Below are 17,029 nucleotides of genomic sequence, written 5' to 3' on the forward strand. Positions count from 1 at the left end.
GTCCTGCACATCAGGAAAAAATCCACAGAATAATGCCATCAGTTGTGACCTAAGTGCAGAACTGTGATTACTCTTTTCTGTTCTTAAAGCTGTGAGTGTAAACAATATTTTGCACTATTTTTTCTCTGTGATGAACCCTTTATTTGTTTGTTATGTTTCTTATTTCATAATCCATTTGTGCTATATGGACTTTGTAACTTTTCAGTTAGCTCCCTTACTCCATAAACAACTCGTCTTCATGTTCTTACCATATTGCCCTTGAGAAAAAAGACTGTCCTGTCAAACAGGTACATTTTTCTTTTCTTTTTTTTTTTTTTTCCTGGAGTCTGTCTCCGATTAATATTACATTTGGTTCTCTTCTTTGCTAAAGGGTGCTGTTGTACACAGCAAGCATAAAACACTACCATACTAGAGTGGAAGAGACGTCTTTGTCGCACATCTGCCCAGCAATTGATGGCAAACGGATGGCACTCAAATTGCCATTTCTATCGTTATTGCTGGAGATTGATTTTTTTCCTGTTAGTTAGTCCAATACTTATTTCACTTGCAGAGTATATTTTCTGAATGTATGCTGTGTGAATGATGAATTATAAGGAAGAAGAGACATTTTCGCATTCAAAGATCTCCATTGTTTTGCACAAGGGCAATGCAAGTTTAGAAGGCTTCTCAAAGTTCCTTCCATTGATAAGCCCCTGTGGATACATGCCTGGTGGAACTGTCACTTGTGTATGGTATGTGCTTTTCCATTGACAAAATACTAGTACCGCATCTCTGTTGTTAGCTTAATGATGCAGAAGTGGTTCTCAAGTGACAGTCTTTCAGGACAGCAACCCCTTTTGCCCCTCCCTCACTGTTAACCTAGAGCACTTCCATTTCGCTTTACCCATTAACTGAGTCTTGGTCATTTGAGTTGCCTATGATCCTGTGTATTACATATCTGAATAAAATGTCTTAAAATGGCTTAAAACAGCTTGCTTGCTAAATTGCTGCAGGGATACCTCTCTTGGAATTAGAAAGCGCTGTATATACATTTCAAACATCAAAACAGGACAATTCAGGTTGGTGAGCTGCTGCTGTTCATTAGTGAGCCTAACCAGACACTCTTTGTTTTAACAAGTAGTCTTGAGGCTGTAATGAAGCGCTGCTGTCAGTATGCAGTGTGCTGAAAATGATTAGGTTAACAATTGACAGAAACGCTTGCCATCATTGTCAATCCCATTAGTACTGCCACTATTTTTATGCTGATTATCTTTATATGCTGTTAAATACTCTGCATTATTCTTTCAGTAGTTTTGCAGAGGGGTGTGGAATCGTCTAGGACCAACAGCATTTTTTTCAAAGTTTTTACCCACCCACTCCTTTTCAGTAAGGGTGTAGTTGTCCAAAGGGAAGATGATTGGCAGGAAGCAATTATAGAGTGAGAGCCTGCAGAGGGATGTCTGAGAAAAGGAAACATCACTTTAAAAAGCCGGAGCCACGAGTTTTGAGTAGTGGAATAGCAGGAGCTCCAATTGCTGTGGAAGCGCTCAGCGGCTCCTCTGTAACCCAGTGCTGCCCTCCCCAGAGCAAAACAGCTCAGCAAACAACAAGGAAGTAGACACCGAACTTTAGATGGAAAGGGATCTTTTTCTTTAGAACAATGGAAATGCTGGGCTAAAAGTCAAGCCTACAGCAATGAATAATTATCTTCATATATTCTAGCAAAGAGTGTATTTGCAATCAAGCAAAGCAGACATGCAGGCACCAAAGTTTCCTGTGAAGATCAAAAAATGTAATGAACCAACACAATGAAGTGCTGTCCTTTTTTTGAAAGGGCACTGCAAGTAGACCCTTATCTGTTTTAACCTACCCTACTGCTCTTGCTTCCCTTGAAAATACTATCTTATCCACTGGAAAAAACAACAGTCTGCAAAATATTTGTGTTCCATCCATGTATGCCAGTGTACTCTGGCTTTTATCTTGTAGTTTAATATGATGTCAGTGCCGCCCTTCAGCAGAATTAAAATCTTCTTATTTGCCCTTTGTTTCTTTTTTATCTTCTATCCAAACTATGTTAACTAGAGCGGCTTAGATACACTCTGGAAAACCCTGGAGGCTAATATAGTGAGCAAAATTTTAAGGGGTGCTTTATCACTTCTGTAAGGTCAGATCAGCTGTGTGTACATTACAACTTGGATGAAGATAGGAGGGGCTTTGTTCACTTTTCAAATTCAATATTTATTTGCTTTTATTTTGTTTCTCCACATGCTGTTTTCTGTTGCTTCAGGGAATTCTATTATATTCAAGGTTTTTCCAAATTGTGTGGTTCTAAATCAGAAACAGCTTGTCTTTACAGGGGATTTGAAAATATTATCAGGTTTTTTATGCTTGGGTCAGCTGATAATTTAAAGAATCAAGCAGTTCTTTTGAAATCTGAGCTCAACACACTGTGTCAATTACAATGATTTATTCAGATAAAATGAGGCAAAAATATTACTGGATTAGCTAGAAATGCATCAAAGAGAGCTTTCTTGTCAGCGTATGTGTCCACCAGTTCAATGCTGGTTACCTTTCTTTAGAAATAATCTTCAGCAAGCAGATGACAGAAGTGCACAGGTATTAAATAAATAGTACCTCTTAAATAATATAGTTACTCAAGGAGCAGTATCCCAGCCTACATTGTCAATCAAGTCATGGAAAGCAAGTATTTTGCCATGGAAAGTAAGTATTTTCCACTCACTTCAGAAGGAGATTCTTGAAATCTTTAAGCCTTGGTTTGTGCATTACACAGCATATGTAGGCAAAGAGTGAAATAGCTGTCATCAATTGCTACATAAAACATGAGTGAACAGAAAACCATAATGACTACAATACAAAGCTTACTGCTTGAGTTAAATGCATACTATTGTTTTTCTCCTGCTGACTAAAAAAAATGTTCGCTTCTTCACACTTCTCTTTCTCTGTCTCTTTCTGTGTACTTTTAATTTTAATTTCTTTTTTCCCCCTTTCTTGTTATATTTTAAACCAACTGCAAACTCTTTACTATAGGAAGAAAATTTCCAAAGCTCTTGCCTACTTTTTTCATAGCACATTGTATCTTTATGCTCTGATTTAATAACATTTCATTAGCTCTTTGAAACTTTTCCCTAGGGAAAGCTTTTATTATTTGTAAAGTAAATCAAATATCATACTACTAATCTTTAGGAGGAAATATGGGCTAGACTCAGAAGAAGTATTTAAATCTTCAATTAGTTTTTTGAGTTAAAATTTAAAGTGCACAAAAAGATCTAATATAATATTCTCAAAGCTCTAAGGTACATAAAAGCTCTTTGTAGAATCCACCTGCCTTCTAACATTCTGAGTTCAACAGGGAAAATCTAACAGTGAGGTACTTCTGACATTCAAGTAGTATTGTGGAAGGAATGTTTTGTTTGGCAGAAAGGTACTTGAAAAAGAGTTTCTTGATTAAAAATTGGAAACAAAAACCAAGAAGAGACAAACCCGCAGTTTTCCAAATTCTAATATTGTAGCAGTGCAAAGGCATACACGCATCCTTAGGTAAATGTAAATAACTCTAAACAGAGGGAAAGGAAACGAGAAACAGAGTTGCAGCCCAGGAGGAAAGAGGAGTCGGAGGAAACAGCTGCTACATGAAACAGGAAGTCATTTCCTTAATTCTACAAAGCTCATCAACAGGAAGTCCCAAGGAGTCATAGCAAAGAATAATATTGCCGATCTGTGATGCAAAAAATCAAAGCCTGTGGCACCGTTAACAGCAATATTGCAACTTGCTCAGTCTGGAAGTTCTAGGGGTCTGTCATTGTGGGTACCTATAAAACACATACAATAAAAGAGCACCAAAAATCAGCACTGTGACATTGGAAAAAGAAGTGATTACACTCTTAATTTGACAGGCAATAGCTACTTTGGATACCTTACACTCTAATACAGGAAAGTGAGCTAAATTTTCAAAGATGGGGGCAGAAGAGGCATGTTATCATAATCAATAATAATAATAATGTTAACTCATAGATGGTTGTAATGATATCTTGAATACCTGCATTAGTTCAGAGTTGATGCCTCTGCCTTCACTCAGTATCTTAAGATACCTCTCCTTTTTGCCCTCATTCAAACAGTATTGTGATCAGGCTGAATATTTTCTTTCTGTTCAAGTCATTGGAGGTATTTGTGTGTTACCCTTCCACTAAAGATGGTATAAAAAAGTTAACTTTAAATTTATCTTAAAACCTTTATCCACACAAGCAGTGCACTGTATGGAACTCTGAGTCCTGGCCCTTTTGTATAAACACCTATGTTTGGTAAGTAGGAATTCTCATTAAGAAATAAATGAGTGCGTGCCATCTTTTACTTGTGTAGTGTGTAATTACATCCTTTGGAAAAACACAGGGAGGAAGCAAGGAGATAACAGAGTTACTGAATAATAAAGCAGATAATTTTGTTCACAAAGGGATGGATAGTGCCTATGTGGTGATCAATATCTTTCTGTATTTCCCCAGAAGAGGTTTCCTATCAAAGCACAGAAGTGGTTGGTATTCAGTGTAGCCTGTGTTCATTCACTTAATGTTTACAGACATGATAGTCATGAGTGTTGCTCAAGTTCACTGTCTTCTTGAAAATGTACAAAGTATGATAGTTGTTAACAAAACTTTCAGTTATGTATTGTGTTAAAAAAAGTGAGAGAGGAGTAGGGAAAATCTCACATGCTGTACGTGAAAACTGTTCATTAAATCCTCCAAAAGCAGGAAATCTATTTTCATGAGAGGAAAGATGTACTGTTTGAGACCAACTGTACTTTTTTTTACAAACAAGTTAAAAATAATATAGCCTGCTTATTAGTTACCGTGCAAGTGTGCATATTGTACCCAGAGGGTCCTTTCTATAAAAAAAAGGATCATAAAATCTCATAAGGATACTATATTTTTCTGCTGGAGATAAATCAGAAAGATTTATGAAGTTAAGTTATTGGTATCAAGTATGCCAGGGAATAAATGAGAATTTTAATTGTATGTTCTATTGCAGTCCTCTTACTAGTTCACATTTCACTATCTTTCTAAAATCTTTCCTTATATGGAAATCTTAAAATTTTTACAGGAATGAAATAATGGAGTTTTTAAAACTTGAGTAGGTAAAATGACAATGGCTTTAAAAGCCTATAGAAATTAGGTTATCTATCAAAGTTTTAGACCACTCTGCAGAATCTATAAAATATCTATTCTTACGAGTGAACTTCAGGTGTGGCCGTGTTAGATACCAAGATAAGAAATGACATCCACAGATCTCATAAACAAGTTGATTTAAAAAATATATGGACAGTAATTCTTTGGTATTTATTACAGAAGCACTCCGTGAGACTCTCTTTTGCAGTATTGTCATGGTTTAAGACCTAATGATGATTGGTCATTGGAGACTAAATGTACTCAGCTACCAAAATATTTCAATCACAGATATATCCAATTTTACAACTTGCATGACTTCCCTGTTCCACAGGAGGGAGGACAGGGTCCAGGAGAGAAGTCAGATGGGTCTGTGTGGTGGTTCCAGCCATACCCTGTGTACTCCTACAGTGTCTCTGTGGGGGCCTCCTCCCTTGTCCTCTAGGTCATCTCCCTGAGCAACCCATGACACTGTCAGCGATAGGACTGGGTAGAAAAGAATACCTAGTGCTTGGTTATGTTGTTCAAATGCACTTGACACCTAAAAACTACATTTTGCCATGGCTGGCATTCAGGATCTGCTACTCCTGAAGGTCTGCAACACCTTCACAATTTTCACAGTGATTCACAAGTCACTTTCACTTAAGTTACTTCTCTATTCTCATAGATGAGCCACCTTCTCATCCTATAATGTTAACTAAATATCGTGTGCATTTGCTAATGCTATTGTCAGCTAGAGCTAACTCATGCTAACTGCTGCAGGTGTTTATGTTGTTAAAGATACCATACCAAAGCATCATTTTAATATGTTTTCATTATGCAGCTATAGCTTGACTAGACTGGCCAGCTGTCCAGGGAATACCAAAGCCTGTGAGTTTAAAAATACAAATCTATTAGAAAATAGACTAATTGAAAGCATCTTGCCACTGAAAAATGAGCACAATGACAGAATTAGTACCAGATTTTGTCTTACCACATGGTTTTAGTCCTCTTTCTTTCAAATTTGAATGTTACATCATGCTGCGGTTAGTCAGTGAAGGAGGTAACAGTTCCCCTTCCATTTCAACATTTAATGTAGGCAGCGACTATGACGTTCAGTGCCTCAGAAGACCAGAAAGACTTTTGCTTTCCTGCTCTTCTTCTCCTGTGTAAAGGAGACTAATGTAAAAGCACCTGAGAAGAAAAGGACTCTGTTTCCTACCTCTGGCTATGCAAGCCTTTATGAGTCAAAGTTTTTTTTTTTTGTTTTTCTTTTTACATCAGTTCCAGGAGGCACAACCACAAAAGCAGCATGAGTAACAGTCTTAGGGAGTTGCTGTATGTCAGACTATCACTGTGTGTCTGCTTTAAGACTCATCTGCGCTTTTTGTCTCACACTCAGAAAACCTTATGTAAACTATTAGACTAATTTTTCCAGAAAATTCTGAACAGAATGAGGGAGTTTTGGTGATAACATTGATATATTCAACAGTCTTTATGATTATTTGTTTTTTTTTTTCTTTCATGTTCAGACCTAGGTTACAGTAACACATTTGTAAGTGCTTTATAACTGCTGAAGGCAGTTTAAATTGATTAGATAGATTTTCACACTGGCTCTCGCAACAGACAGTTTTCAAGGGCAGACATAGTGAAATGTGGGGTTTTTTAATTCCATTATTTGAAAACTGGACATAATTCTCAGTGATTGAAGCTGACAGAGAAGAAAACGCTGATCGTGAATATATTCTCTAGTGGCACACTGTCATCCACAAATGCTTTCAGTGACCAAAGCGGTGATTGAAGTATGAAGAGCTGCTTGCATACAGCTCGTTGCCATCAGTGAAATCGTTTACCATTGCTCACAAACACCTGAGGTGATCTATTACTTGCAGGTGATGCATTTTCAATTATAAAAAAACTTTCCTCAAAGTGACTAGAAGATTAAAAATGTTGTTTCATAGCTTGGACCTCTCTGCAGTTTACTTTAACGTAACTATCAATGACCCTTCTTAGTTCCTTAGCTTAAATACTCAGTTATCAGCAAACTAAATGCGATTATTTCAATTTTCTGTTTAAAAAAAAAAAAAACTAATGTTGTTAAGTAACAAGGACATCATCACGTGCCAGATATTTTGCAGATTCTGAATACTGAAAAAACAGCGAACTGACAGATTTACTGTACTCATAAATCTTGTGCTGTTCATTAAATTATCCTGAATGTCCTCCAAACATTTATGGACTTGCTTAAAATAAAATGTGTATTTACTAGAGTTTGTAAATACGAAGAAGAGTCTAACGTGACAATAGTATCTTAACTCAGAGTCTACTGGATGCATTTTTTTCCATCTGTAATCTCCACATGTAAAGTGGACACAGCAATATTAAAGGGTGGTGTATTTAGGTGAAACTAGTGATGTATCTTCATTATCCAATTCAGGGCATTTTAGGCATCTAATTTAGCTGCAACACAGAGGACCTGTGGCAGAAATATATGTTTCTCCTCCAGCTAATTGAGCTTAGACAAGGACCTCCATTAGGACCACTGTTAGTTGTCTGGTTTGGCCTAAAGTAGACACTGTGTGTAAGTCTCTACATGAAGCATAAAAACAAATCCCGAGGCATCTATAACTGAATAGGTCAAATTACTCATTTTACTAAAGTATATCTTAATCTGGTTGTGTAGAAATAGCAATGGAAAAATGGAAGCTACCAGTGGAGAAACTTAGGGTCAATCAGGAGAATCAGACATCAGAAAGACTCATACATTTAAAAACAAATCCGCAGATCAAACTTAAGATTTTACACAGTGGAATATGCATTTCTTTGTACCTATGAATAATATTCTTGCTTATTAAGTAGGAAGAGCAAGATTTATGATGCCATTAACTTCTTATTTCTTTGCTTGCATTTTGTAAATGGTATCATAAGAGACTACACTGTCATCACCTAGCAACTATGAAGTATTTTTTTAAAAAGTTGCTACTTGGCTTTGGATTAATAATAAAAATAGTAATACCACTCAACACTTTGCATTTTTAGATCTTAAAGTGCTTAGAAAGATGCATTATTTTTACTGTCCTTAATTGGAAGCATTAAAATCTATGATGGAAATTGTGTTGGCAAAAATGACAATCAACAGAGCTGCAAATTGTATCCTGAAGATCTTACCCTATTCTCCACATTACAGCCTCTTCAAACTGTACTTTTATATAGATCTCTTCCAATATTTTCTGGTCTTATGAATTTTAAATGAGGAAAGGGAATAATTTAAAAAATCTGTATTTGCAGTGATTATCTCCCCCTCTCATTTGAGATATTGCAGTTATTTTCTAGACTGAGGGTCACACTGAATTAGCCCTTGGCAAATATTTTATTTTTAATGGAAACCGCTGCAGCATTGAGTTAAAGCAAGCAAAAGCTTCACATTCATCCTGAAATGATCCTGCTGCTGCATCATTGACGAGTTCTCATGTTGTATATGCAGACATTCTGTATAATTCAGTTTTTTTCAGAAACTGTTTTATCCTGATTATTGAAATATTTTCTAATAACAGAGTGATGGTTGACATTGCATACTGAACTGTCTGCTGTATAAACAGCTGTTTCGAGAAGTGTTTCATTTTGATATTTAAAAGACATGTAGATGTGGTGCTTAGGGACATGATTTAGCGTTGGACTTGGCAGTGTGACGTTTACGGCTGGACTAGATGACCTTAAGGGTCTTTTCCAACCAAAATGATTCTATGATACTGTGATTTTTCAAGTAGATCGTGGAGGCTGGGTAGATTCGAGTTAAAGAAAAAATTAAATTATTTGAGAAATGTCCTGTATTCATTTTCGGTTTCTTGCCAGACATTTGGTGGAATGAAGCTGTTTGGGGGCATATTTCTTCCTAATAGCCCACATTTTTAAGGAATTTTTAAGGATGAATTAGAATGAATAGCCACTAAGATAATGTGTGGGCTGCTGTGCAGCAACCTCCCTGGAGAGTGATATGACAGGAAAGACATTAAAAAAAATTTCTGTAATGAAACAAATATTTCTCCCAAGTAAGCAGATCATCTGTTATGAGGTATCTACTCTGTTCTTTACTTGTGGGACAAATGGGATTTCTCCTTCTAAGTCATCGTGGATTATTGTTCTGTTGCGGTTTGTGTAATGGCAGCACATGGGGAATTTAGGAAGTGACACTCCAGCTGTCTTTTACAATAACTGTTTCTTTTTATGCTTTTGCACGGTAATACCTCTTCCTTCAAATTATTTTTTTCTGTACACTTCTCCCTGAAATACCTGTGTGTATACCAAAATGAATTAAAAAGAAAAATGGATCTAGATAAATTACATCTATTTTCCCTGTGTGATCGTTTTTATTTCATTCACTAATTTATTGATAAAAACCCAAAGAAAAATGCATATAGGGAGTTCTTTTTCTATAATACATTTCTAATAAAGAAGGTGAAGTCAATATGCAGAAGCTGGAAACGTAATTCTGTCTCCTGGTTTTTGTTGTTGTTTGAGGTTTTATATATATATATATATATATTCTAAAGAACAGAATTATTTATGTTACAGATATACTATTAGGAGATATTTTTTATGTAAGGCTCATTAAGCTTATCATTGTTTCCAGAAGTTCCAAACAGGTAGGAGAAATTGAACCCGTACATTAGCAGCTGATAAGCAGACAAGCTGCTCAAACCAGTACAATGCCTTTTGTATATCTTCCCTGAATCCAATACTGTGCAGATCTTTCCCAGTCATCTCCAGAGTTTTCTGTTAATCGATCAGTGTAAAGCAATTTTATAAAAGTTCGTTAGTGGGATAGGAAGAAGTGAGAAGTCCTTAGAAGTATATTTGGGTCTTCCATATTTCAAGATGTCAGCTTGGAAGCTGTATCAGTAGGACTCTTTCTCTGTAACAGCACATGTAATGCTTAGTGAATTAAACCTAAAACCACTTTCTGTGTCTTATGGATCAATTCTTTGAACTAGTCTCTAGAAGTAAGACTGTAAGAAAACTAGAGGAGCCCAAAATCCTGACGAAGAAATCAGGTCAAATTTTAGATCACATTAATGATTAGTATTGGGGGGGTGGGCAGGGTGTTGCCTTTGGAGCCTAATTGCTGAACATTTTCATCTCTATTTTGCCTTTAACTGTATTTAATTGTTCATCATCCAGTGCTGTCTGAGAGTAAGCATGAATTTTGCAAGAAATTGAGACATAGGTCTTTGCCCACAGAGAGCAATTCTGTATGCAGTTCGATCTGGTTTATCACAAAACTATTTTCCTGAGTTGAGAGTGCTCTGGAGTGGGAGGGCTTGCTTGCTTTAGATGCCGTTGGCAAATGTATAATCAGATAACAATTGGTGCCTTTTTGGCAAACAGCCACAAAGCTGTAAATCTTAGGATTTACAGGGTTCCACTTCTCTATCCTGGCAGGAATCTGCATTTCTCAGAACTGCACCAAATGATGCTATGCCTTGATTAAGGTGAAACTTATTTATATTAGTGGGTTTGAATAATTTGAATTTGCACACATTTAAAAATTTTATAAGGAAGTGTGGATAGATGAAGGACAAACAAATTGAAACCTTTTAACAAGGCTTCTGTTGTTCTTAGGCTATTATTTACAAACTTTTTAGAAGTAATCCATGTATTCCCAGGAGCTGCCATATCATAACTTGGAAACCAGCACTCTAGTGAACTTACTTATTAAAAGAAAACTCATTTTAAACACTAGATGCCCCTGTGTTCCATTGACTTCAGCAAGAGATCAAGGGCTTATTGTGACTTTTATGCTCTTTACTGATGGCAATCACTGGAATTTGAACAATACATTTCAGGTATGAGGGCAAAGGATACTAATGGTAGTCCATTTAATTAGCGTTATCTAGTTTAAACCACTCAAAATGTGTTGAGGTCTTGTGAGAGGTACAAACTTCCCAAGGTTTTCCCTGTTTAGTTTGGAACTCAGCCATTTTTTGGCTTCTTTTTCTAGAGAAGTAATCCATGTACCTTCGTGTCCCTCTTGAATGAAGATTTAATCTACTGATCATTTGTAGTAAAAAGATAAAAACATGAGTTAAGACAAGCCATCGTCCTGATAGAATTCCATGGTTTGTTTGGCAACTAAATATTTTTAACACAAGATTAATATTTCAATAAGAAATTATAAAATGTGTCTACATTGTATGATTTACAGATACAGTGTATAAATTAAGAAATTATGCAAATGCCCTTTTAGACCACAGAATGCACAAGACAGATAGGATATAACAACTTGTTTGTTGCACTTTTGGCAGCTTGTGTGTTTTATTAATGTAAAAATATATATTTTAGCACCTTCACCTTTCTTAGTTACCTTAAATTTATTAACTACAGCACAGAAGTTGGGTGATTACCAGATTATGTTTTTCACAAAATCACATTATTTTTATTCTCTGACAAAATAATCATCTTGGTGGTATCATAAAGTGTGGTTTTTTAAAAGAGAGACGCGTGCATGCTAGTTGAATGTGAATTTTTTTAAATGCTTATATATGTTTAGATCCATGAGGTCATCTGCCAAGAAGCAACTGAAACATCTTAGCACAGTGTGTAATTCTGCGCTTATCCTGAAGCAACTCCAACACTGATGCTGAAGTGCCTTCAACTTCATGTGTGTGTATGAGAAATATGCGGAGAGTCTGGATAGCACAAATGAAGGACTCCTAGTGTTGCAAGCATGCAACTTTTTAAAGGTTTAATAGCACTTCCCGTGAAATAATTCTTCTTACTATTACACAAATAATCTCATGTGAAATTTTAGATAGCATCTGGAGCTATACAGAAATACCATTTACACAGGAGACTCACATTTTTGCTCTATAAAAGAACCAGTTAAATGACACTTCTAACAACAATACCTGCAAGTACTGTATGCCGTTCTCCTTGGTTTATCCATAAGGTAACTGTTTCTGCATGCTTTTCTTAATGTCACTTTCTTTCCTTTTTTAGAGTTTCTTTGAAGGACAGTCTGCACCGTGGGACTCAGCTAAGAAAGATGAGAACAGAATGAAAAATAGATATGGGAATATCATTGCATGTAAGTGTTGACAACATAATTGTGCACTGTGTTAACTTGCCTTCAGAACAGGATAAGAATGACCAACCAGCCTCATGCTCATATCAGACTTCTATTCCTCTTCTCTAATTAGGAAGATAAAAGTGAGGGAAGATGTTACTTTTTTTTTTTTTTTGAGAAAACTGTCAGATTTAATGCATTTTCTCAACTAGCCTTCTGTAAACCTTCCACCCCTCTGATCAATGTCTGGCTAATGGAGAATGACACCTTTAACCAATACTTGGCTCTAACAGCTCCCAAACTGCTGCTGGCACCTTAGTGAAAGAGTACACATGATCGCATCACTACCTTGATATTGGGTACATTGGGTTGTGGATATTGTAGGAGTGGACAATACTGCTGTGTTAAGCGTTCCTTAATAACAGTGACAGCTATCCTGACTTACCCTCTTCATGCTGGACAGGCTCTAAGGAAGAAAGCAGAATCTTTGTGTTTTACTTAAAAATGCCAGGCTTGATGAACATGAGATTTACTATTAATCAAAGAACTTGAGGAGATGGTAGCTTGCTTTGGTGAATGACCCCTAAATCTGGCATTATGAGATTGCAAAAAGCTGTGGCGAGAGATGCCGCACATGAACAGGCAGGCAGAAAATATATAAAGTTTGGTAAAATTATATTATTATTTACACACTGGTGTAACAGTGGTCTTTAAGGAGGGATCAGTTAATGATACTGCTGCAGTTCAGAAATCACATATAACCCTAGGTACATGGGACAGCATAGAAGAATAAACAGTGCTGATTCACTGAACATGTGGAGGATCTGTGGAAGGAGTAGGTAATGCATATTTCCACTGCATAACTTCAACACCTAGTCTAGGTGCTTGTCCAGGCAAAGATCTCCCTAGTTTTCCTCATCGATGAGCCACATGGACTTCACAGAGAGAATGACAGCTCTTTTAGAGAAATTAATCAGAAACAGAGCCCATCTGAATGTTTCTGAATCACCACCTCAGGAGGTCGTCTCTGCAGTGCTTGCATAACAAGTCTCAAGAGACCAACTCCTAACTTAGTGACCTGCAGTAGGTGCTATGATTAGGCCCTTATATCACTGTGGTCCAGCTGGGCTGAAACAGTTTACAAAGAGAAAACAGGTCTGTCACTTGCTGCAGCAGCAGAACCCCTGGCAAATGTTTGTGGAGGCAGAGGCAAGTTAAGTAAGAGATGCTCTCTATCTGCCACATCATTTTGAATGGATGTGGTAATGCTGCTGTGTATTTTGGATGCATACTGTGCTACTCACAGAAAAAGGAAGAGAAATCTGTTAGGGAAATAGGAATATCATGGTGGGATGCAGTATATGCAAAATAAGGTAAGTTAGCTAGATGTGGGTTTGCTTCTTTCCCTCCAAGCAATCTTTAATGTGTAACAAACTCGTTTTGTGAGGTTGTAGCAATGCATTAGATGACTATTGTCATTTAAGTAAAAATACTGAAGACATAAATAAGAATACCAAAATGTTTTATGTTTATCCTTCCTTTGTGAAATTTTGTTTCCAATCCAAGCCTATGACAATAGATCTTCTCTTTTAGTCAGGGTTTAGTGTTGTCAGTCCCCTCTTAAATGGCATGTTAGGCATCATCTTATACTTCGACACCCTTTGGTTGAAGAAGACAGAACACTGCTAGTGCTATATGTCTGAGGCAGTGAAGTGATGAGTAGCCAAGGGAAAACAAGTAAAGGATCTTAGATACACAAATCAATGGCAATTACAAGTGATACTGAAGGCTTCCTGAGAGGGCAAATGTAACTCAGATCATTTAGATCTCCATTTACTTTTAATGTTCTCAGTATTTACAAAGGGAAAGAGCTGGATGGAGGTGTTCTCAAAAACACTTCCTATTTATGTGGCCATGAAAACACAGCTAACACAAGTTAAAATCAAAATCCATTGTAGTTAAAGGCAGTAGCTCAAAAGAGAGGCTGCAACTGCCCACAGTTTGTTGTCTGTTAAATACATGTATGCAAATGGGGTTGTTAACAGTTTAATTATTTTATGTATTTTTCTGCTGGATAAATGATGGCTTGTGAGTACAATTTTAGTGGTTGATTTTTGAAAATTTGTCTCAGATAGTTGTATGAAGAATTTGCTCTAGCTGAAAAGCATTTTACTAAATTGCCCTTTTATGCTATGTTTAAAGACTTAAAAATATGATGATTCAGATGCCACTGACTATGGGTACATGATGATAATTAAATGTATATTTTTTTCTTTAAAGCACTTAATGTATTTCTTTCCATCCATTTATCCTCTTTATTTCAATTTTCCCCAAGATACTACTGTTACATTATTGCTCACAGTCATTATTGTTCTCCGAGGGAACTAAAACAATAGCACCAAGCAGCCAGCATTGCAGGAGCCTGTCAAAATGGTACCATGTTTTACATTACCCAAGTGATGTGGGTTTAATTGGCAACAAGCATGCCCTACCCACTGTATGAAGCTGGCTATAACTTGTGAGCCGCTGTATCAACAACCTGAACCTGATCACAGTCCAGTCACCCACAGAAAATGTGCTCCTTCTTTACTGAGCACAGAAAGCTTTGTGTTTTCTATTTAGGAACTAGAACTGGCATGAATCTGTTAAATGAATATTTTCTTACCTCAGAAAAATTCTGTTTCTGCCATAATTTTGTAGGGTTATGCATGGATTTTGGTAAAATATATTGGGGTTTTTTTTTTCTTAAGAGAGATCTTGAGGTAATTTTGGAATGGCAGGGGTCCTGTGTTTATTTTTACCTGAATATTGACTAAGTGAGAAGATAATATTGATCACAGTTTTTAAAAGCAGCTAAAGATGTCAGGTGAGACATTTATAAAAGGCTTGATTTGCCAAGAGTCAGCAAGGCACAACCCAAGAAGGGGTCGCTGGAGAGACGTGCTGATCAGCCAACTGCACACGGGGAGTGTTAGAGATTGCAGTCTGCAGGCTGGTGTCTACATGTTGTAGGTGACGTGAGGGGAGCGAGAATAAAATGCTAATATTCATGATCTATTACCATTTTCTACAAAGACAGATGGATTCTAACATAACTCATTTTGAAAGCTTAAGTGATCAGTGCAAAGTTAAGTTTGATCTCCTAATAGAGGGGTATCAAAATAACAATGAGCTGGAAAAGAGAGTATTTTAGAGATATAAAAATTGTCAAAAGCAGCTGAAGTATGAAGGAAAAAAATACCCCAAAAATCTAGACAGTTAACCTAGAGACTATTTAAGAATCAACATGCATGTTGAAAGAATATATGGCTTATGTACCTCTTAGGCTTAAATCTACTTGACATAAGCACAGGCATAGGCACAGTGTGACATTTCTTTTTTGTTGACTAAAGAATTTTTTCGAATTAAGGAGTGTTGCCATGCAGTAAGGAGTTAACGAGTATTTTCAAAGCAATAAAAAAGGGCGTCACTTCAGCTCTACTGCAAATAAATGGGTATCAAACAGTCCATTACATCCAGAGTTCCCAGAAACTTAGCTGAGAATGCAGTACTAGAAAGGATATAAGTGAGAAAAAAAAGGCAAAAAGATAATATGAAGGTACAGTTATGAGATAACTTACTCAGTTTTGCACAATCTGAAGCAAGAAATATTGCAAAGAAAGACTGCAGTAAATAAAGAAAATAACAAAGTAACACGAAAGGTAAAGAAAAGATACCACTACATATTATTCGATTGAATAATCAGTCTAAAAGAAATAACAAGAAGTTACAATTTTGAGATGTTTCTTAGTGGGAAATTTAAATTTGCGTTGCTCAATATGGAACTCATTGGTGTGCAGGTTTTCAAAGCCAGGATTCACTTGCCTAAACATAAACATGTAGTGCCACTTCAGGTAACCTAGGACATCTGTGCAGGACCAGCAAATGCAACACAGTACACGCGAGAGACTTCTGCTATTCCATAGTGGCAGCTGAAGGCTAGGCAGTATATCTCGGGATATGTAAAGTGGCATGTAATGCTGGTGCTTAGACAACTGAATCCTGCCCTACGTAATTCAAGAAATATAGAAGTGTAGTTCTTTACTAGCCTGAGTTGTCCTGGTGAGAATGCTTTTAAGTCACTGATGCAGGAAATCATGAAGACATGGATGAAGACATACCATAAGTCCAAGTATGCTTGACTTCTGGAGTCGGCTGACTTCAGCAGAAGTTGGATCAGGTCCCGAAACTGTAAAAGCAGCAATCATGTCTGGAGCTTAGAACGTAGTAGTAGTAGTATCTTTCTTAAGTAAGATGAACTTTAGAACTAAGGGCCTATGAGCTGAACCTCTGTTCTGAAGAAACTGATAAATAACTTAATTAAGCAGAACATAGCACAGCGCTTGGATGAGGATAGCTCGGCAGGGTTATGGAATGGAGAGTAGCATCTCTGTAGATTTTTAGTCTTGGAAAAGTGAATATAGAGGCTGAAAAGGTTGACCTGTTCCAACATGTTTGGAAAATATCATTCTTGAAGACTGTTGGGTGAAATTATCACAAGAAAATAGCAAAACAAGGGTTGTGTGGAACCTAGAGCTGGAATTTTTATCCATTCTGATTTACTGTATTTGGTTTATGGCTGTGCCCTTTCTCCCAGGAGAATCCCAGGGAGGCAAATGGGGCTTTGAGATCTCTAGTCCCTGAGACCTGGAGCATAAAAGAGGATGAAATAAAGAATTTGCCTATTCCTTTCCTACTCAGCCATTTGAAAATATCTTGACTTGTTATTCTAAAACAATGTTATTTTAAGAACCACTTGCCCTCTCCTTCCACCTCCATAGTGTGGGCAATATCA

General features: G+C 36.7%; 1 protein-coding gene across 10 annotated transcripts in view; it reads left to right on the forward strand.

Annotated features, from left to right (window-relative positions):
• PTPRM (protein tyrosine phosphatase receptor type M) overlaps positions 1 to 17,029 on the forward strand; it is a 466,670-nt gene that overhangs the window by 392,963 nt on the left and 56,678 nt on the right. For all 10 annotated transcript variants that reach the window (XM_065830251.2, XM_065830253.2, XM_065830257.2 and 7 more), the window contains one exon: positions 12,129 to 12,216. In XM_065830251.2, coding sequence (XP_065686323.1) covers positions 12,129 to 12,216 — 88 coding nt within the window. The remainder of the gene's footprint in view (positions 1 to 12,128; positions 12,217 to 17,029) is intronic.

This window comes from Patagioenas fasciata, chromosome 2 (assembly GCF_037038585.1).
Source record: "Patagioenas fasciata isolate bPatFas1 chromosome 2, bPatFas1.hap1, whole genome shotgun sequence".
Taxonomy (NCBI): Eukaryota; Metazoa; Chordata; class Aves; order Columbiformes; family Columbidae; genus Patagioenas; species Patagioenas fasciata.